This window comes from Heloderma suspectum, chromosome 3 (genome assembly GCF_057233095.1).
Source record: "Heloderma suspectum isolate Gila_16-S chromosome 3, 16-S_ref, whole genome shotgun sequence".
Classification (NCBI taxonomy): domain Eukaryota; kingdom Metazoa; phylum Chordata; class Lepidosauria; order Squamata; family Helodermatidae; genus Heloderma; species Heloderma suspectum.
This window is the reverse complement of record NC_139460.1, coordinates 110,589,476-110,611,987: the sequence shown is the minus strand read 5'-3', so window position 1 is coordinate 110,611,987 and position 22,512 is coordinate 110,589,476. Positions and strand designations below refer to the sequence as shown.

The following is a 22,512-nucleotide window of genomic DNA, read 5'->3' as shown; positions in this document are numbered from 1 at the left end:
TCATGGAATTTTACAGGTGGCCCAGACAACGCCATCTTCAATTTATAGCCCTTCCACCTTTTCCCACCACTTCTTCCATCTTTTTTCTTACTGGAAATCTTCTGTTCAGGAAAAGAAAGAGTAGCTGCACAATGCCTTTTGGTTGGTAGTTCTAGGAACCCTCCATCTGGAAGTACTCACTGTCATTTGATTTCCAGCTGGGGATAAAAACAATCACATTGTCAGTGGAATGGATCTGGCTGATTTGATCTAGTGTGGGAACTAACATTTCAAAAGTGAGAAGGTGACCTCTTTCACCCTTTCTCCATGCAAATAAGGGGCTATTCCTTCCTCCAGGTTTATCTCCCCCCCCCCACAGATAGGGGGTGCTTCTAAATGAGGCTTTTTATCACACCATTACCCTGACACATTCACAGAATTTTACAGGGGTCCAGATAACAACATCTTCCACTCATAAATACCCCATGTTTTCCCAACACTTCTTTTTTTTTTCCCTCCCCCTTATGGTCAAAAATCAGTTAAAGCAGCGATGGGTGGGGAAGAGATGGAATAGCTGCAGGATGTCTTCTGATTGGTAGTGCTAGGAGCCCTCTGCCTGGAAGCACCCAGGGCCCTTTCAGCTCTTGGCTTATAGGAAGTAGAAAGATCTGTTTTCTCTCTGCTATTCTGCTAGTCTCTCCCCGCCCCTGCCCTCCTACCACGCAGACACACTCTCCCCTCCTTTCTCAAGTAAACAAGGTGTAATACAGATGTCTTGTTACCACCAAAGAGTATGGGAGGATGGGTGGCTTCCCTGGTCTGTGTACCTCAGTCAGGCTATGCTGTCCTCAGAGTCTGCATTCACATCCTGGGGACCCTTGCAGGATCGAAGAAAGGCAGGCAAGCAAGCAGATGGTTCCTATAGCTTTCGTCACCCCAGGTAGCATGGTCTGTCCTTATGCGATGCTACTGACAGTCCAGCAGCCTTCACCCTTATGGAAGCCCCCGTGCAGCGTGAATAATTGATACCTCTGAATCACGATTACAAATCTGTGACTTCGCCATTGCAATCCTGATGTGCTTCCCCCCGCCCCCGCCCTTTCCCGAGTGCCTGGATTCTCTCTTTCTCCCCCTCCCCAGCATCCAGTTCAGCCCACCCCATCCGGCTGTATAATAATGGCAGATCTGACCGTGTATATATCCTGAGCATCATCAAACCCATTCGCGCACATGCGCCTGCTATCCTATGGCAAGAAGACGGGTTTGAAAACAGGCAATGGGACAGGACAGGAGGATAGCGAAGTCCCGGTTTCTGGAGTAGGAAACGTCTCTGAACTCCAGTCACGTTTGATGGAGCCAAAAGCATGCGCACAAGCTGAGCACGGAGCTGTCCAAGTGCTGAAATTTATTGTCTGTGTGTAAGACCGCGGCGCTCGCTCCCTCCCTCTCTCTCCCCCCCTCTCTCTCCCTCCCTCTCTCTCTCTCTCTCTCTCTCATTCCGGCACAGAGAGCGTACCTTTTTTTTCCAAGCCCAACACTAATCATACTCTTTTGATATTTACAACTTGCTGATAAGGAAAAAGGTGGAAGGCAAACAGCCTCTTCCCCATTTTAATGACGCTTCAGAAAAATACCGATTTGTAAGCCCAAGAGAAATAAAGCCAGCTCCAGAGGACAGACCAACGTGGCAGCGTTACTCCAATTTGCATGATGTTAAGGTAGAGAAGGATTTGGGTTTTCTTGCAGGGGGGTGGGATTCAGTATTTGGGTAGAAGCATCCCAGAGAACTGCCAGTTCCAGATGCGTTGTATCTTTTGCGGTTGGTGCTTGGGATGAGCCTGGGTTTAACCTAACCATGATTCCAAGGACTGGCACTTTTGATTTTTTACCATCTCCAATGCATACAAATGCAGGTCTTCTCTTTCTGATTTTAAAGAAATTTAAATTATTGCTGGATCTGGGAATTTAGACAAGACATTGTACTTTCTGATATCCCCCTCCCCTTTCATTGACACTGGACTCGCTTCTGGGATATTTTTCCACATTCAACGCAGAAAACAGGAGGAATGAACCGACAGCTAGTGAACATTTTGACAGCCTTGTTTGCCTTTTTCTTAGAAACACACCACTTCAGGTAGGTAAAATCATTAATGGTCTGTAAGCTTCTATTAAGAGTGCAGGCTTTTAGAACTATACAGGTATACTACTCCATAAACCTGACTTATTTTGCTGAGTCTGTAAGCATTTCATTTTAAATCTGTATAGAGTAGGGACAGCTTTTTCATTTGAAAAAGCCGTTGCTTGGTAACACACTTAAAAAAATCTCACTCAAGTTTGGGCAATAGTGAAGTTATAGGTACCATTTCCTTTAGTGTAAAATGTTTATAGGCAATTCAGTTGAAAACATTTCCCCAGGTCAATGGAATTATCCTTTGCAATTTATCAAGCAGTCCCTCTCCTTCTTGTGTGGGATAGTGGAATCAGTTTGCATCTCGAGATCACTTAAGGTGTATTAGTTACCCTTTAATACACTCTAACCACCTTGTTGTACTCACAGTCAGGAATACTAAAGGGTGGTAAAGGGTGGGTTTCCCTGCCTTTAATGTTTACCTGTGATATAGCAGTTCTATTCTATATTAGCATCTGTGTGTAAGGGATTTGAGGATTGCAGCTATTCTGGATTAATTAACATGAGGTAAAACCAATGTGTTCTCATGTATGTGGTACAAGAGAGACAGATTGTTGCCTGAGGGAGAAATCTAAAAAGATAGATTCTGATTACTTCAAGGAACATCTCTAGATCAATTTAACATGCACAGATCATTTTGTTTCAACTAAATGCTCAGTACATAGAACAAACAATTAAGGGTTAAATGGACAAATCAGTGCTTTACCTGTGTTTTATTATATGACTATTTCTTTGAGGATCATGTATCTTATAAGCCATGAGAATATATAGAACAAGCTTGAAATATTAAATATATTAATAAGTTGATACATTAATGTAAGTCACAGTTGGTGCACTTGAATGAAACTATTGGTGCTTTTGAAAGGTTATTCCAAATAACTATAGGCTAAATTATTTATTATTATGTATTCTATCCATTCACCAGGCTGAGCCAACCTTTCCCACTATTTGATTTAAAAAAGTGTTGCCATGTCTGTTTAGCAATATTTAACATGGAAACCTTCATGTAATGTTACAAAAGTTGATGAGGTTGTAAGTAACATGTTGCTGTTTCATAGTGCACAAATCAGGCATACTTCTTGACTTTCAGTATGAGATAACATGAATATAATACATGTGTGTGCTGCAGATTCACTATATGAATACAGTATTTCTTCTCCCCCCCCCTTTTTTTTTGGTTTCTGTGATTTCTCTTTGCATTTAATTAATGCATATATCACTTATCCTTAAAAAAGCATAAGAACATAGAATATTGTAAAAGACCCTGTGAGAGGATTACTTCTGATCCCCATTAGAAGGTTTATTAAAACAGACATCAAGTAAAAGACTCAGTTTCACACAATGGAATATATTAAACCCTGTGTGACCGTGTTGTTTATGATAGAATTAGTTTTCTTGTGGATCAAATTTGTTCATTTCAAGTGTTTCTTTGTCTGTAAGGGAAAATGCCTAACACATTATACACAGAAAGCTATGAAAGCATGAGCGCACAATTAACACCTAATAGGATATAAATTGATATGGCTGTTGCAGGAAGGGGCATTATCCATGCTTGATGAGGGCTGATAGAAAATTAAAATCATCACATCTCTGTTTCCCAGAGGAAATAGAAAGAATTAAGTGAAGAATCAAGTAACTTAATTAATGCCTATTAAGATTTTTACCTTTTATATTGTTCTAGACACTAACACAGCCAGGGTTTCTAAGTGTTGTGTGATGAGTTTTGCCAGTCAGTCTTTCAAAGCTACTGTGAACCCCAATATGTAGAGGCAGAGGTGCATTCAGCATTTGACACATACCATGGGCTGCTGTTATCAAAAGTCTTTGGAAATAATTCACTGAATCCTGTACTGAACTAACCCCCCCCCCTCAATATTTGACATTTTTAATTGATTCCTGAAAAGTTATGATGTACTTGACTTTCTATACTGATTATATAGGTATATCTAGAAGGCATTTGTCCATATGATCAACATGTTGCTGTTTTTTCCTTTTCAAATTGACATTAGATGTTCCGTAAAAATGATGTGAATAAAATGAAATAATAATTGCTAATGGTAGCTCATGATTTGTTTAGGATGACTTTCTGTAAAGAACATGATTCCAGATCTGGAAAATCCCCTTCACAGTCACTGTCTCCTTCAGATTTCTTGGATAAACTGATGGGACGGACATCAGGTTATGATGCACGAATAAGGCCAAATTTTAAAGGTAAGATCTTTCTAAGTCCATTAGAAATTCATTGGGAACAAGTCAAATACAAATTGTGATAAGTGTACAAAGCATCAAGATTCTCAATCTCAGGTGCTTTATTCTACATCAGCCTTCCCCAACCTGGTACCCTCCAGATGTTTTGGATGATAACTTCTATCATCTCTGACCATTAGCCATGTTGGCTGGAGCTGGTGGGAGTTGTGGTCTGGAACATCTGGAAGGCATCAGGTTGGGAAAATCTGCTTTACATTTAGGCCTTTACATGGCCCTGTTCTCCTTCTCACAGGCATGTCCACCACTCAAGAATTAAAAGGATGCCTTGCATGTATGAAGGATCTGTCAGAGACCAGACACCGCAAGCAGAACTGTCATAATACTTTGTCTCTCTTCAATTACAATATATATCTTTTGTTCAAAGAGTTCCCACATGTCGTTGTGAGTCATCAAGACCTGGTTCACACATATACTTGTTTTCATATAGCAGATCCCTGTGGATTTCATGACTGGTGTGTGAACTTGACTCTACTGAAAATAATTGTTTTTGAGGTGATGTCAGGCAAAATGAAAGTCCTGTCTGTGGTGTTAGATCTGTAATGTCCCACCAGATGCTGCAGTCCTCAAGTAATGATTGTGCAAAAGTGAATCAGCCCCAAGTGTTCAATAATCAAGTGATGCACATGCAGCTGTAAACTGGCCCTTAGTTACATCAAAATTTCTTACTCCGATTTTAGATCTGTGGAGCTTGACTGGTTTCAACAGGTGGATAATAGTACAAATCTAAAGGAGTGTAGTTGAATGACCCCCATATGAAAATACAGTAGAAAATTAGTACTTTGATTATGTTTTGAACATAAGTTGAGCATAATCACGCTAATAGAGATTTTGTAAAATTAAACAGAGTTTGCCTGCTACTATAATTCACTATCCCATATTAATTTCTAAACTGAAGTAGATCCAAATGAAATATATGTGGATATACCAGTTCTTGATGTTTAACCACAACTTGTGACATTTACATTACTTATTCCAGATTGGTCTGCTGAAGTATATTGGACCCTATTTAGTCCACTCTGAAGTAAGTGAAGTGGTGATTAAAGGTATAGAAGGTTCATTCTGAGCAGTAGGCCAGTGCTAAAGATACACCCATAAAACACTTGGAGGGACAATGCCCTCACTTGGTAGACAGAAGTGTTTTCTTGTCAAATCCTAAATTGGATCTTTGCTATATTTGGCCATTCTAGTTACGATGAATTGAAAATTAATCCTTTTCAGCATCTGCTGCACAGTGGAGGATTCAAAGTAGAAGATTTCCAGAGCAGTATGTAGACATCAGCATCTGACTGACAAAGGGTGTTTCCCCTTCTTTTGTCATTTTGTGCCCATATCAGCAGCTACAGGATTTGGACCACAGGGCAGACAGGAGGTGATGCATTTGATCCTATGGATTACAGGAGATTGCACTTGCAAATATATCAGACTACCAGCTTCTGTAAGGAACTGTGAGCTGAAAGTGTCGCTATCCTTTGAAAAGTGGCTATAAAGTATACTTTTCTGCTTCTCAGGTCTTCTCCCTAGGTGAACTCTGAATCCTTTCTTTTGGTATTCAGTGTCTTCTGTTTCTTTAGCCTTCTAGTTGTTCCCCTTTAAGCTTCTGCAGGAATCTACTGAGAAGTTACAAAGTATGGGAATAAATATGTACTTCTATAACAACCAGCCGTCTGCCTCTCTGACTGAGCTGCCTGCCAGAGGCTTTCTCAGATGCAGTGTTGAGGGCTGCAAGGTTGATAAAAGATGTTAGGTGGATAGGTGCCAGGACACAGTCTTTTTGGTGGTGGCCCCTCTGGAACTCACTCCCCTAGGAAATAAGTGTCCTTTTTGTTAATTTTTAAGAAAAATCACAAAAACATTTTTATTTCAGTCTGCTTTTTATTAATTGTTGTGATAAATTAATTTCTACTGCTCAGTTAAGCGGGTGTAAAGACATTTTAATGGAAGATTATTTAATTAAGAGATTTATAAGCCACCTTTTGATTTTGTATAATACTATAGTTTTATCAATATTATACACTGCCTTGGGAGGTATTATGTCCCAAAAGATAGTACATAAATTATTTACAGAGCAAACCTATGGTGGGTGAAGGAGAGAATCTGTGGCAAAGCTCCCATGCCCTGCTGGCTTGTTCCAGCCAGGGCAGGAAATGTGAGGTGGCTCTTTTTGCCTTTTCACCACTGTAGACCATTAATATATATATTTTTACCTCCCATTGCCATCAAAGGAGTGAAAATTAACTACACTACCTCCAGGGCTGGTGTAGTTTCTTGGCTGCCTCTGGGGGAATAGGATTGCTTTGGATCCGGCATATTCAAGGTCGCCCTTGATTTGCCCCTGACATGCTCGCCCATTTCCCCGACCATCATAGGATGCTGGAGTAGTGATGGTGGCAGAAGTGTCTGTTGCTGCAATGCAGAGGCCTCCAGCAATAGACCCCCCTCTCTGTCCACAATATCCTACAGCCCCTGGGACACCCTCCCAGAGACCATAAAATGGCTATCTTAGTAAAAAAAAAAAAAAATGTCCATGGAAAATGCAATTACAATTTAAAGGAAGAATTACATTTTTCATACTGTACTTTGGGAATGGGTTAAAAGTTGATGTAGCAAAGACTCTTCATGTTGCTGGAAATGTGCCCTTGCACAGTTTATAGGCTCTAGACCAGGCTTATAAGGCCAGCAGGAAACTTGAACACCTTTTCTTGAGAATATTCAAGCAAAGGCTTAAATTTGTACAAGCTCCTTCAAGTATTCACTGTGTATGTGCCTAACTTTAACTTTGTGTGTTTCAACCACATTGATTTTAATGGGATAAAGCTTATTTTTTGGAAGTGCTGCTAAAGATGGAGACGTTTATTAAAACCCATGGCAAAACATGGATTTTTGGATACGTTCTCATTCTGAATCAGGGTTGGGGCCTGTATTTGTTAACTGAAAATTGTCAAATTTTGCTCAAACATAGATAATCTTTTAGGCTTCAGTGAGTTTTTTTCACAGCATGCTCTCAGAGGGTGTAAAGGAACAAAGTGATTTCTTGATTCATCCAGGAATGCCCTAACTTTGAATTCCAAACAGATATCTTTAAGCCAATATCTTCAATTGCATTGAGTTCTGCTGGTGTCAGAGTAATCAAGCTCTTGAGTTACATAGAACACTTCGCAGAACAAAATGTGTCTCTTTGTAATGCCAAAGCTTGCGTGCTTCTATATCAATGGAACTTGATCACATGAAAGTTATTGCCTTATTTCTGTTTTTATTAACTACAGCCAATATGGCAACAGCTGACCACGCTTAATGCTTGGAAGGCAAGTAATTGTAGAAGTGTCATTTAGAGAGTTTGGTATCATGACCATGACACAGAGTATATCTGAGTCTTTCAGCTTGTGGAGCTTTTTAAAGCTTTCATGTGCCAAGAACTTTCAGTGCGATCTACACACAGACTAACAGGTGTACATTAGCATTTAAAATGTTTAATTACTGGTTAATGAGGGAATGTTACATTACAATAAAACTGCATATTTGAATTTAAAAAAATATTCTCAAGCATTTTTAGTGTGAAAAGTGATATTAAAAAAAAGGAAAATAACTCATTAGGATTTGGTTGTCAGCAGACCAATAACTATGAAAAAAGAAGAATCGCCTTTGCCTAATGTTAAAACACTCTCCCACTGACTACTCTATGTAACTTACAATTAAATGAGTCCACCTTATATGACAAGTAAAAAAAGAGACTGTTTTCTACAACCCTCTAAAACATATCAGTCCACACTACTCAGATAGTCCTGGGCCATGAAATGCCTTCCAAAGGAAGCATTCCTAGAACCTATAGCAGTCGTGTAACCTTGTAAAAGTATATTGAACCTTCATCCACGTAATATCTCACTAATTAAACTAGAGTCCCAACTGATTTCCTCTGGTGATGGTTCCCATTATTTCCCACTTCTACTTGCCTTACAATGCAAACTCAGAAGTAGGTTCCATTGAGTTGAGTGGGACCTACTTCTGTGTAAGTGTGCCACCTTAATCTCATCTCTTAGCAGCTTTTAGCAATTTCTTCCCACTTGCAGCCTGGACAATCTTTTATATTTTGGCTCCCTCCCTTCCCTGGGGTAAATGCACACATGAGCGGGTCCTTTGTTTCCTTTACTTATGGTAGAAAGAGCAGTTGTGTTTCAAAGGATTTTATCTACATCCTTAAAGACCAGGAACTTCCTGTTTTAAAAATGAGTGTAGATCTTTCTAACAAATTTCCAACAATTATCTCCACCACCCACTCTAGGACTTTGATTTGCCCAGCAAGATATTCTATGGTTCCTGCCATAGAAGCCTTGTTCCTACAGCAACCTAGGCACCAGGCTGGAATCTTCAAGAACTGCTTCCTAGGATACTCTAAGAACTAGCCTTTGATGAGAGGAACCAGAGAGCCTTTTTCTGGAGCATTTTTCCTTTCCTCCCCTTTTTCCAGAAGTGGCAGGTGCTGGGCATCTGGGGCCCATGAGACAGGGCTTGGGGGCTGCCTGCAGCCCATGGACCATACTTTTTGTACCCCTGCTGTAGATGGTGTCCTCATGACATGACTTCCTTGCCACTTGCTGATGTGACACATTCTCAGTCCTCACTAGTTTCTATGGCATTGGTGTAGCAGCTTCTGGTGCTTTAAGGAGCTCATTACACTAGCCCTACAGTATGCTGCTTGATGCCTCTTCATTGGGGTTAGTGGCCATTCTGGAATCTGTTTTAGAGTACTCAGTAGCTATTTAAGAATACACAAGTTCAGAAAATATACCTTAGAGTTTCAGTGGAATCCAGAAACACATCTGGTTCCAGTGAAATATCTCCAGAGCAGAAACATAGCAGTTCTTCCCATTGCTACTGAAAACAAAGGATTCCATTCTGGATGGTGCTGTGTGTGGGCAGTAGTAAAGTCCCACTTGCTGCAGCAGGCAAGGCCAGGGGTGGTGGATAAGCAGAAGAGCAGCAGAAGGAACAGGATTTCTTTAGACTTTTCCTCTTTATAGCTACATACTAGAGCTAAAACAAATACTAACAGAAATTTGAAATTCACCAACTGTTTCACATTTTCACATTTTCAATGAGAAAAAAACTATGCTCACATTTTGAATGTGTGGTTTTAATCTCAGCAATCAAATCTGAATGCTTTTCACTTGCTGACATCTCACTCAATTGTTGGCAGTCTTCAAACATGCATTCTTATAAGCTGTCAGCTGTGAGATACTAATGATTATTACAGGTCATCTATCAAATACTGTCAGGTTTTTTAAAGGACAAAATTCCTACAATGTGGAGCTAAAGGGGAATGGCCACATTCAGTTTAATGGGTAATGGGGTGGTGAAGCTCAACAAAGGGCACCCTGAATATATCCCAGAATTCTTTGTAATCCACTGGGGTTCCATGGCAAGCACCCTGGGGTTCGTTGGCAGACAGGTCTACCTGAAGGTAGAAGGTTTCAAAACTAAAGTGAGATACCATTGCATAGCAGCTATCATAGCAGTTTCCTCACTCCTGATCTGGAGAATATTCAACAGCAACATCCACAAAGGAACATTTTTTAGGAGCATTCATTACATCTTTGCCACATACTATAGAGTTGAGAAGGTGTTTCTTTTTTTTTCTTTTTTTAATTAAGGTTAAAAAAAACCCTCACAATGCAACAGCCAGTCTGACCAAAGAAAATGTCCCTTCTTAAGCCTAGCATGGCAATCACTTATGTTTCCTCAATTTTTAGCATCATTCTAACTACTACTAATACTCTTATTTTTTCATTTTACAACACAGAACTAATCTGTACTTGTGTATGGGGGCAGGGGACTCAATCTACAGATGGGGTGAATATCTCATCTTCAGTTGTGGACATCAAGGAAAGGCACAGAAAAATGACTTCAAGGAGTCTTGGGGTAAAAACAACAACACGATACTTTCTGACTACTTTAATGAGACATCAGATTAAAATTAGTCAATGCTCCTATAAAGCTTTACCATTCCATTTTAAATCTAATGAGGGCCTTTGGTCAGCAAGTGTTCTAGGGTGAAATTTCCAGGTTCTACCTACATAGCTCACCAGGAATGCATAATAAATAAAGCTATATAAAGATAGGTCATGTCGCTCAACAGAAATGGAAACAGATGGAAACAGAAATTCTGAGCATGGATTTTCACATTTACCTTAGCTTACCGCATTCTTCTTAGTAGAACCATCATAACAGTGTACCTGTTTTACAAAGCTACATTCAAGACCAATGGATGTCCATGTAAGATTAAGAGATAACAAGTGGGAGTGGCAACAAAATGTTACAGCTTATCCTCCTCCCCTCCTTTCAGGAATGCTCCTATTCAGGGTTCCTCCTGCCAGCCAGCCATGCCCTCCTTCAGGGTATTATATAAGGTGAAAGGAGCTCAGTCAGGATATTCCACCCAGACAGCCCATTTTTGTTATCCAACTGACAGTCAGCACTCTATGCTACTGAGCATGGTCAGTTCTCAGTGGGCTGGGGATCTTTTGTTTTTGCCCCCCCCCTTTTAAATAGCATTTTTTGTCCTTCTGTAAACCATGGGGTTTCCCCAAGCATGCTGATACTTCCCTCTTATTTTACAGGTACCATGTTTTGGCTAAAGTGCTGTTGGCACTCACTACCTGGGTGTGTGAGGGATTGGCTGTGGACATGTATTCAAGCATACAGCCCTCTACCTGCAGTCTAAGATGGTTCAGGCCCAGGAGAATTGCATCACCTGAGTTTTCTGAATGCATAGACCAGCCTTCACATTGCAGTTATGCAGGAATACATTCCTATGTACATAATTAGAGCCTCTCTCTTTTCTCTCTCCAGCCATTGACACCCCGCCACCCCACCCCCTAGACCTTTTAGATAAATGAGGCTGTACTATATATAATGTCTTTCCTGCCAGACAGCCTAGTGACAGGGCTGTTATTTCATGCTCCAGTATGACAAATCCAGTTCCTTGCTTACCGGGGAGCCGCCATTGTGAGCGCATGCAGGCCCGGTGGCAGGAAAGGAAGGGAGCTGGCAAGAGCCTGGGCGGTGGCCGCGGCACCGGCAGCGGCACCTCCCTTCGGCAGGAGCGCCGAGCCAATCAGAAGGCTGGTTGTCTCCACTGGGGGGAACAGCAGTAGGCAGTTCTCTCTTATGTCTGAGGCTCATAAAAGAGTGCCTTGCCTTTGCTGCTGCAGGCTTCCCCACCCACCCACACCTGGTCATAGTAGATCTTGCAGTGGACAGACGTCAGTCGCCAGTAACAGGTCTGGGAAGAAATCTTACGTGCCTTCTAATTGGCAAGAAAGGGGGGGTTCGCCTTCCTCGTTGCAAGAGTAGTCCGTGTTTAAATACGTTGAACTATTTCAGTGCTCTCTTGGTAGAATTGTACTGTTTATGTCACAGCTTTGTGGGGCATGATAGGCACTGGGCTGGATCAATTTCGGAGGGAGAGTGGAATTGGGCGCCACGCTTCCCTGCGGTGGGATCCCCTTAACGGACCTGGGTGTGTGTGGCACCAAGACCAGGCCAGCGTGGTGGCTGCAAGCATGCCACATCCAGGGTGCAGGGAAAGGGCTCACATTGGTGGTCTGCACCGTGGTGGGGCTCTGACCCTTCCACCCATCACCAACGCTCCTGGTATGCGGGCCAGGAAGGAATATCGGGCAGCAGGCAGGCTGCCCGATGGGGGATCCATGCCCTATGCCTCTGCCAACCCTATTCAAATCAATAAAGTTGTGGCCAATTTAATAACCCTTTTAAGTTGGTGTCCGTGGTTTGTTCCTTTCATCCACCGCCTGAACACAATTAGACACTGCACCACACAATGAACCCCAAGTTTCTCCTTCTGGTGCGGAAGGACATGTGAAACCTCCTGCTACCTCAGCGGCAGTGAGCTGCAATTTGGCCATGGAAGGACTGCAGCTATGGCGGGGCGGGGGAAGCATTTCTGATTACACTTCACCTCTTGATGTAATGTCATTGTCATGCTAAGTCAGTGGGTTTAAAGCTGGATAATAAACACACTGGACTAGGTCATTTATTTATAATTTACCCTGACAACAGTTACAGATAATGGCTTTTGTACTTTATCTTTCTGGCACCGGGCATCAGGAAAAAAATTGACATGTTCAAGCCTATTACTTAGTAATTTGGCAATTGCACAGAGAAAAAAGTGATTACATAAAATACGCAGTGAGAGGAAGAGAAAAGAAAGCATTAAATAGCAAGTAAACAACCGAATGAAAGGCAAAATGGTTGTTGCATGGAAACAGCATCTTAATGTGCTAAGAGAGGTGGTATGTAAAGTGCTTAGTGGGAAACTAAGATATCCATTTCCTTTGTTTTCTAAAAATAACAGTCTTTATATTGAAAAGTCTACATTGATCATGTAATGTGGAAGTGGAGATTTGGAGGTCTGATTAATACATTCATTGGGTTGATAAAACAATTCTAGGGATGGATCTGTCTGTTTCACTTCCTCCTGCATTTGAATTTTTTAAATCTTAAGTTTTTTCCATCCTAAATATGAAGAAATTTGTGAATGCTGGTAAATTCTTATCAAAAATTAACTGAAACAAAATAGTGATCCATCTGCCCGAGCCAAATTCAGCAGGTACATCTATTCCCAGTCTGGAGAGGACCGTGCTGTAGGCCATATCACTGTTAGAAAGAAGGACCCTGCCAGAAAAAAAAGGTGTCAACCCTAATTCAGTGCAAACATGGTTGCATATACACAGGGATCTAAAGCCAGACTTTGAAAAGCTAAGCATCCAAATCCCTGGGCCTGGATGGATGAAACTGTCAGTTTCTCCCACATTCCTTAAAAATGACAATCACCACCTCAAATTCTTTCCATCCCAAATGTGAAGAAATGTGTGGCTTTTGGTAAATTCTTATCAAAAACAGGTTGAAACAAAAATTGTACCAATTCCTAACCAATTCACATGGTAGATGAGCAGCGTGCCTCACACTCTCCTGCAGGCACATGTAAGCAGTAGGTTGATGCGAGCATCCTTCTCAAGGGGGAAAGAATCCCTACATTTCGCCATCATGCATAGAGTACTCCACATAATGTTATGTGCATGGTGGAGGGGGAGGGAATGCCCTGAGATCCATGCAAATGTGCAGTATTCCCTATAGGTCTGATGCTATGTTGCCTCCGTACCATATGGAAGAATTGATTATGTGGGGACGGTCACTCTAATAATGTTGTTCCTTCCCATTCCAATGTCATTACCCCTAATCTGTCTATTAATATGATGTGAGATGTAACCACATGATCACAGTGATGAGATCCAACCTTTCATATTCTACCGAGGCAGTCTGGAGCAGGTCACAAGAGAAAGATTTTTGGGAGAGGAAGAACAGACCTAATACCCAGGTGGAAAGTGAGTATGCTTTGTCATTCTGCTTGCCACCCACCTGTCTACCTGCAATTTTTCTCCAGAGACTCTGGGTGCCTAGAGGGTTGGGCATCCTAGAGGGGACCAGGCTTGACTCAGCAGTTTCTAGTAGACTCCTACCAGTTTCCATCAGTGTGCATCAGCTCCCTGGTGCCAGGGCTTAAAAGAAATGCTGCCTTGCATGGCAGGGTCATCACCAAAGGGATGACACCAAAGTGGGTCTCTCGTCTGTAATCCTTGAGGATGTTATCCTGTTTGGCTTACTGCCATATGTGCCTGGGTGATCTAGTTGATCTGTGGAAAGATGGGGGTGACCCTGTAAGAATGGTTATGGGTCGGGGAAGATATAGTAGTGTGTTTTGGATAACCCAGAAGAAAGGAAAAATTATTTGACATCTTGCGCCTGTTCCCTCTTCCAGCCATTCCCTCAAGCAAAAGGTTCCTGGTTCCTGGTTATTTTATCAGCCTGTCATCCAACTTGCTGCTGTTAAATGCCAGGTCAGTCCAAAATAAAGTAATGTCACCCATGACTAAATCATGGATAAGGGGCCCAACCTGGTTTGTATCACTGACGCCTGGGTGGGGGAACTGGGAGGAGTTAGTCTCTCTCAGCTATGCCCACCTCGATATTTAGTGCAGCATCAGCATAGGCTGGAGGGTCAGGAAGGCGGTGTCACTGACATCTATAGGGGTGCCATCTCCTTCTCCAGCCTCTGATCCAAGGGAGTACCAATTTGGAGTGTTTGTATCCTGTGCTGGGCAGTTGGGACAGATTGTGAGTGCTGCTGATGTAGCGCCCACCTTGCTGCCCAGCAGCCTCCCTGCCTGAGCTAATGGAGATGGTGCTGAGGACTCTGAAGATGATTGGCCTGGGAAACTTCAACATCCGTGGCAGGACTGCCTTGTCTTGGGTGGCTCAGGACTTCATGCCGCCATGACAGCTATGTGGCTGTCCCGAAATGTCATTAGTCCAACATATGCATCAGGACACACACTGGATCTGAACAGCAACCTGAAAGGGGGGATTTGATATCTATTCCTTTGTCATGGTTGAACCACTTCCTGTTGAGGTTTAGACTGTCAGTGTCTTCACCCCTGTTCAGCCCCAGAGGCAAATGGATTGTGATGGATTTTCTGGCTGGCTCCTGCTGAACCCTAGTTGACCTCTGGAATGTAGAGATAACTTAGGGCGATGACATAATTTCACCCTCTTCCATTGAGCAGAGCTCATGTGGTGCCTTGGTATACACTTGAGCTGAGGGCAATGAAGCAAGTGGAAAGATGGCTGAAACACAAATGGAGAAAAACTCATGATGTGTTCAATCGAACATGACTGAGTCCCCATTATTTGGCATATCCCGAGGTGGTGATGCAGTTGAAAAAACTGTTTTTCTCCTACAACATTGTATCTTCTCAGTGTTGTCAGTGGAACTGTTCTGGGTGATATGGTGCTTTAAAAATTTGGCCTAGGCAGAGATGCAGTAGAACCTTTAGTTACACACTGTGATGCATTTGCAACATTCTTTGAAGGTAAATACGCCCATATCCATCATGACTTGTGCTCAGCAATTAATGCAGTGCCATTGGTTGCAGAACAGGTATAGCCCAGAAGATGAAACCTAGATCTTGTTGATCTGGAAAAGCACTGACTTTTCTGAAACTGTTCTATTGCAATTGATTTGTTTTTATGTTATACAACTACAGAAAGCTGTCCAGTCCTTAGAATGTGTACATTATTTTCAGCTCTTGAAATGAAAACTCAAATTCTGGTTGCTGCTAAAGAGATGGCAGGAGGTCTCAAGACTGGTAGGTCTCAAATATATACATCCCAGTATTATGCAGTGATGTTTGTTAGTCTGAAGAGAATGTCAGACTGACCCAATAAGAGCAGACCATCTACAAGAAAGCAGGAGGGATAGTCAAACAGTGCAAGACAAAAAAAGATAAAATGATCTATCTTATTTGAGTGTGTCAAAACTATTGAGTGTCATAAATCTTACATACACTTGAGAACAAAATTTGATCCAATAATCTGTACAACCATATCTGTTTTGTCTCTTTTGTTCTCTGGAGACCACCCAGCAACAAAACTAACTAAATCAAGAAAAATGGACATTTGAGCAATATTCAGTGTGGATACATTTCCTACCTTTGTGTATACGTCAAGCTTCCCTTTGCCCAGATTGTGCCCCAAATCCATATCAAATCAAATGTTATCGATGTATTTATTTTTTACATTTTTATGCCGGCCAATAGCTGAAGCTCTCTGGGCAGTTCACAACAATTAAAACCCTAAAATACAACATGATAAAATACAATACAATACAATGTTTAAAAGTTTCAAACTATAGTATAAAATAAAAACCAAAATAAAACCTAGCAGCAGTGCAAAGATTTAAAATATATTAAGGGAGCATTATGGTCACTGGACACTGTCTAGTGGTCCATAGGATATGCTCTATTCCAGGAACCGACTTCCTTCCTCATCCACACTGCCTCCAAGGCAGCACGGAGAAGCCCCATCCTCCATGATCGCAAGAGGACCACGGAGCGACTGAAAAGGGGTGGGGGGCGTTCCAGGGTGGGGAGAGCGGGGCTGCGCATACAACACATCCAATCTGTCGTCCAGCAGCTTCCTCTCGGCCCCCCCATCCGCCCCCCCCCCCAAAATGGCTGTCTAGCGAAAAAGAGCAAGGCAGGAGAGGCGCGGGGCGAACGATCCCCCCATGCCTTTCCTGCCTTGCTTTGGATAGGTGGCCGCCTATCTACTTAGGATTGCACCCTAACAGATTTTAAACAACACAAACTGAAAGACTAAAATGCCTGGGGAAATAAGGTCTTCACCTGGCGGTGAAAAGAGCACAATGCAGGCGCCCATATCCATATCAAGATTGGACACAAAATAGCCAAGGTTTTACGCCCCAATTATTTCACTGGGGGATATTTAAGCATGTGCTTAGCCCTCCCTTCCAATTGATGGGATCTAAATGTCTAGACTTTGCAGGAGCATTTTCGCAGTGTCTGGTCACAGACTGTGGATCTTTGCCTTGTCTGCACTTCTGACGGCGGTGCTGGTGCAGCAACAGTAGTAGGTAGGTGGTGTCTCCTCCCTGTTCTGCTAAGCCCCAGTTCACAAAGCCCACTGAAACTGTATCATGCAACTTGCTCTTTATCTCTTTATTTGATCGGAATCATTTACATCCCACCTTTCCACATAGCAGAGTTCCACTCAAGGTGGCTAACAATGTTCTAAGAACCATAGAATCATCATCAATAATTAGACATTTAAAACAATGTAAAACCAAGACCAGAAGCAGCACAGGGGATCATTAAAATGTCAGAGTCAGCTTAAAATACCAAGGTTAATAAAAAGCCCACTTAATTAAAAAAGTGGAGGCACTACATGACTGTAACTGTTTTGTGTGAATACTTTCCAATGCTACAAAACTGTGTCATGACTGAGAGTTTGTGCAGAACACAACGTCTTGCAAGACAGACACTGAACTCTAGTCTGTATGAATCAGTTGGTTGCATTCCCTTTTCCTCAGCTAGAGGCTGACAGCTACAACTGCATTTCCATAGGGGCCATATAACACAGTGTTAGAATACATGCTTTGCATGCAGAAGGCCCTAGACTGAATTCCCTTCAATCCCTTACCTTTACTCCTTTCTTATATAGGCTTCCTAGAGGCATCTATCTGGTTACTTTTGGAAACAACATTCTAGACTTCCAGCAAGTCTCTTCTTTATGTCCTGATGATCCTTCCATGAGCTAAATATATATGAAATTGTATGCTCTATTTATCCCAAGCCACCTAAATGTATTTATTTTATTTCTTTATGTCTTACATTAAGGGCCAAGCTCTTACAAAATGGCTTACAGCATCAGAATTACCATCAACAACATTACAAGAAAAAGACAGTACAAGAGAAACAATCCACTAAATAGCATTGGATTAAATCTTGGTTGGATTTGAAAAAAAGCCATCAAAGAGGGGGACAAATTAAGCTCTTGGGGAAGGGGATTCCAGAGCTGTGGGGCAACCACTGACAAAGACCTTGTTCTTTGTACCCACTAACCTGATCTTTTTAAGTGGCAGACCAAAGATCAGGACATCTGAGACCAATCTAAGGGCCTGGGTAAGTTTATATGGGTTTAAGTGATCCTTCAAATAACCTGGTCCCAAACCACTATGGGCATAATCCTATGGCCACTAGACAGCATCTAGATGGCCATAGGATTTTTTATTTTCTGGGAACTAAGCTCAGAGCCAGCACTCCCAGGTTAGTTCCCAGAAAACCGAATCCTCGTGCCTCCCCCGCCACCTCGTAGGCAGTACAGTTTGTCCCCGGCTCCGTGCTCATAAGAGCAGTATGGAGCTGCTGAAAAGGGGATGTTCCTGGGGGTGGGAGGGGACAGCACAACAGAAGTGCAATTACAATATTTCCTATGCACCATCCGGCCTCCCCCACCCCCTGCTCCCAGGTGCCCTGGCTAAACAGCTGAATTCAGTCATCTAGCCACAAATGCAGGGTGGCTGGAGCATGGAGGAGAAGATCCCCTCCACACTCCTCCTGCCCTGCACTGGCTAGTCAGCCACCTCTGAGTTCAGAAGCGGCCAACTATCCCCATGGGATTGCTCCCTTGTTGTTGTTGTTGTTCAGTCGTTCAGTCGTGTCCGACTCTTCGTGACCCCATGGACCATAGCACGCCAGGCCTTCCTGTCCTGCGCTCTCTCCCGGAGCGTGCTCAAGTTCATATTCATTGCATCGGTGATGCTATCTAGCCATCTCATTCTCTGCCGTCCCCTTCTCCTTTTGCCTTCAGTCTTTCCCAGCATCAGGGTCTTTTCCAGGGAGTTTTCTCTTCGCATTAGGTGGCCAAAATATTGGAGCTTCAACTTCAGTATCTGTCCTTCCAATGAGCAGTCAGGGTTGATTTCCTTTAGGATGGACTGATTTGACCTCCTTGCAGTCCAGGGGACTCGTAAGAGTCTTCTCCAGCACCACAGTTCGAAAGCATCAATTCTTCGGTGCTCAGCCTTCCTTATAGTCCAGCTCTCACAGCCATACATTACTACTGGGAAAACCATAGCTTTGATTAGACGGACCTTTGTCGGCAAGGCGATGTCTCTGCTTCTTACTATGCTGTCTAGGTTTGCCATACCTTTCCTCCCAAGGAGCAAGTGTCTTTTAATTTCATGGCTACAGTCACCGTCTGCCGTGATCTTGGAGCCCAAGAAAGTAAAATCTGTCACTGCTTCCATTTCTTCCCCTTTTCCCCCTTCTATATGCCAGGAAGTGATAGGGCCAGATGCCATGATCTTAGTTTTTTTAATGTTGAGTTTCAAACCAGCTTTTGCACTCTCCTCTTTCACCCTCAACAAGAAGCTCTTGAGATCCTCTTCGCTTTCTGCCATTAGGGTGGTATCGTCTGCATATCGGAGGTTGTTGATAATTCTCCCGGCAATCTTAATTCCGACCTGTGATTCATCCAACCCGGCATTTCTCATGATGTACTGTGCATATAAGTTAAATAAGCAGGGTGACAATATGCAGCCTTGTCGTACTCCTTTCCCAATGTTGAACCAATCGGTTGTTCCATCTCTGGTTCTTACTGTTGCTTCTTGACCCTCGTACAGGTTTCTCAGGAGAAAGGTAAGGTGGTCTGGTACTCCCATCACTTTAAGAATTTGCCAGAGTTTGTTGTGATCCACACAATCAAAGGCTTTAGTGTAGTCAATGAAGCAGAAATAGACATTTTTCTGGAATTCTCTTGCTTTCTCCATGATGCAGCGAATGTTGGCGATTTGATCTCTAGTTCCTCTGCCTCTTCTAAACCCAGCTTGTACTTCCGGTAGTTCTTGGTTCGCATACTGCTGAAGCCTAGCTTGTAGGATTTTGAGCATCACCTTGCTGGCACGTGAAATGAGCACAATTGTGCGGTAGTTTGAACACTCTTTGGCGTTGCCCTTCTTTGGAATTGGAATGTAAACTGACCTTTTCCAGTCTTGTGGCCACTGTTGAGTGTTCCAGATTTGTTGGCATATTGAATGCAGCACTTTAACAGCATCATCTTTTAGGATTTTAAATAGCTCGGCTGGAATACTGTCATCTCCGCTAGCTTTGTTGTTACTAATGCTTCCTAAGGCCCACTTGACTTCACTCTCGAGGATGTCTGGCTCAAGTTCAGTGACCGCACTATCATGGCTATCAGGGACATTCAGATCTTTCCTGTATAGTTCTTCTGTGTATTCTTGCCACCTCTTCTTAATCTCATCTGCTTCTGTTAGGTCCCTGCCTTCTTTGTCCTTTATCATGCCGGTCTTTGCACAAAACGTTCCCTTGAGATCTCCAATTTTCTTGAAGAGATCTCTAGTCTTTCCCATTCTGTTGTTTTCCTCGATTTCTTGGCATTGTTCATTTAAGAAGACCTTCTTGTCTCTCCTTGCTATTCTCTGGAACTCTGCATTCAGTTGGGTATATCTTCCCCTTTCTCCCTTGCTTTTCGCTGCCCTTCTTTCGTGAGCTACTTGTAAAGCCTCATCAGACAGCCACTTTGCTTTCTTGCATTTCTTTTTCTTTGGGATGGATTTCGTTGCTGCCTCCTGAACAATGTTACGGACCTCCGTCCATAATTCCTCAGGCACTCTGTCTATCAGGTCTAATCCCTGAAATCTATTCCTCACCTCCACTGTATATTCATCAGGGATATGATTTAGGTCATACCTGAACGGTTTAGTGGTTTTCCCGACGTTCTTCAATTTAAGCCGAAATTTTGCAAGAAGCAGCTCATGATCTGAGCCACAGTCAGCTCCAGGTCTTGTTTTTACTGACTGTATGGAGCTTCTCCATCTTTGGCTGCAACCTGATTTTGATATTGACCATCTGGTGATGTCCATGTGTAGAGTCGCCTCTTGTGCTGTTGGAAAAGAGTGTTTGCTATGATCAGCGTGTTCTCTTGGCAAAACTCTATTAGCTTTTGTCCTGCTTCATTTTGTACACCAAGGCCATGCCTGCCTGTTATCCCGGTGATTTCTTGACTTCCTACTTTAGCATTCCAATCCCCTATGATGAAGAGGACGTCTTTTTTTGGTGTTAGTTCTAGAAGGTGTTGTAGGTCTTCATAGAACCGATCAACCTCAGCTTCTTCGGCCTCAGTGGTTGGGGCATAGACTTGAATTACTGTGATGTTGAATGGTTTGCCTTGGATTCATACTGAGATCATTCTGTTGTTTTTGAGATTGTACCCCAGTACTGCTTTTCCCACCCTTTTGTTGACTATGAGTGCTACTCCATTTCTTCTAAGGGATTCTTGCCCACAATAGTAGATATGATGGTCACCTGAATTAAATTTGCCCATGCCTGTCCATTTGAGTTCGCTGATTCCCAAGATGTCGATGTTCAATCTTGCCATCTCATGTTTGACCACCTCCAGCTTACCTTGATTCATTGATCTGACATTCCAGGTTCCTAAACAATATTGTTCTTTACAGCATCGGATTTTCTTTTCACCACCAGACACATCCACAGCTGAGTGTCCTTTTGGCTTTGGCCCAGCCGTTTCACTCTTTCTGGTGCTACTTGGAAATACCCTCTGCTCTTCCCCAGTAGCATATTGGACACCTTCCGACCTGAGGGGAAGTTCCGGCGTCATCTCTTTTAGCCTTGTGATACGTTCCATGGGGTTTTCTTGGCAAGAATACTGGAATGGGTTGCCATTTCCTTCTCCAGTGGACTACATTTTGTCAGAACTGTCTGCCATGACCTGTCCGTCTTGGGTGGCCCTGCACAGCATAGCTTATGGCTTCACTGAGTTACGCAAGCCCCTTCGCCACAACAAGGCAGTGATCCATGAAGGGGATTGCTCCCTAAGGGTATCTAAAGGAACACCTCCTCCTCTGTGTAGCTGCCTAGACCCTTACATCATCTTCAGAGGCCCTTCTCTGGGTTATCCTGTGGAATGGAGTTCGGCAGGTGGCCACAAGGCAGAGGGCCTTCTTGGTCGGCTCAGCTGGTGCTCGCGCTGCAATCTCTTCAGCAGCAGGCAGAGATGTTCTTCTTCTCCCGGGCAGTTTAGGCAGTGTAAATATTTTGGATTTTTATTATCATATCTGTTTTGAACCTGTTTTATCATGTGAGCCACCCTTGGGACCATCTGCACACAGAGCATGTGCTGTACCACTAAGCCACACGTTCTGAGGCATTGAAAAACCTTCCTGCTTGTTCCTTCCCTTCACCTCTCCCCATCTGTGAGCCATTGCTTCCCCACTCGGCAGCAAGTATTATGATGGCTTTGTTTGCACAATACTGAAAATAAGGCTGTCCAGGAAGAACTTGTTACGCCTTGTAATGGGGAACAGATTTCCTGGACGACAGGCAATTCCTCCTTTTATTTGGGTATAACAAGGAACCTCCTGTGCCTCAGCACTGATTACGCGCTGGATGTGCGGCAAAGAGACCATTCCACGTTGATACAAAGCCAGTTGATGCATTCATCAAAGTGCGTGCAGCAATTGTCTCTGCACAGTGCTCCCGCCCATTGCACCCTCATCATCACCCTTGGTGTCTACAGGCCAATGAATCCTCTCCGTGGAAAAGAGAAGGAAATACACGCTTCGGGGCATTCGCTTACCAGTGAATTCAATACCCCCAAATGGGAGG

At 43.0% G+C, this 22,512-nt stretch overlaps 1 protein-coding gene across 3 annotated transcripts in view; it reads left to right on the top strand.

Moving 5' to 3' along the window:
* The first annotated feature begins 2,045 nt into the window (after positions 1-2,045).
* Positions 2,046-22,512, top strand: part of GLRA2 (glycine receptor alpha 2) — a 200,944-nt gene continuing 180,477 nt past the window's right edge. For all 3 annotated transcript variants that reach the window (XM_084844159.1, XM_084844158.1, XM_084844157.1), the window contains exons 1-2: positions 2,046-2,113; positions 4,245-4,378. In XM_084844159.1, coding sequence (XP_084700285.1) covers positions 2,046-2,113; positions 4,245-4,378 — 202 coding nt within the window. The remainder of the gene's footprint in view (positions 2,114-4,244; positions 4,379-22,512) is intronic.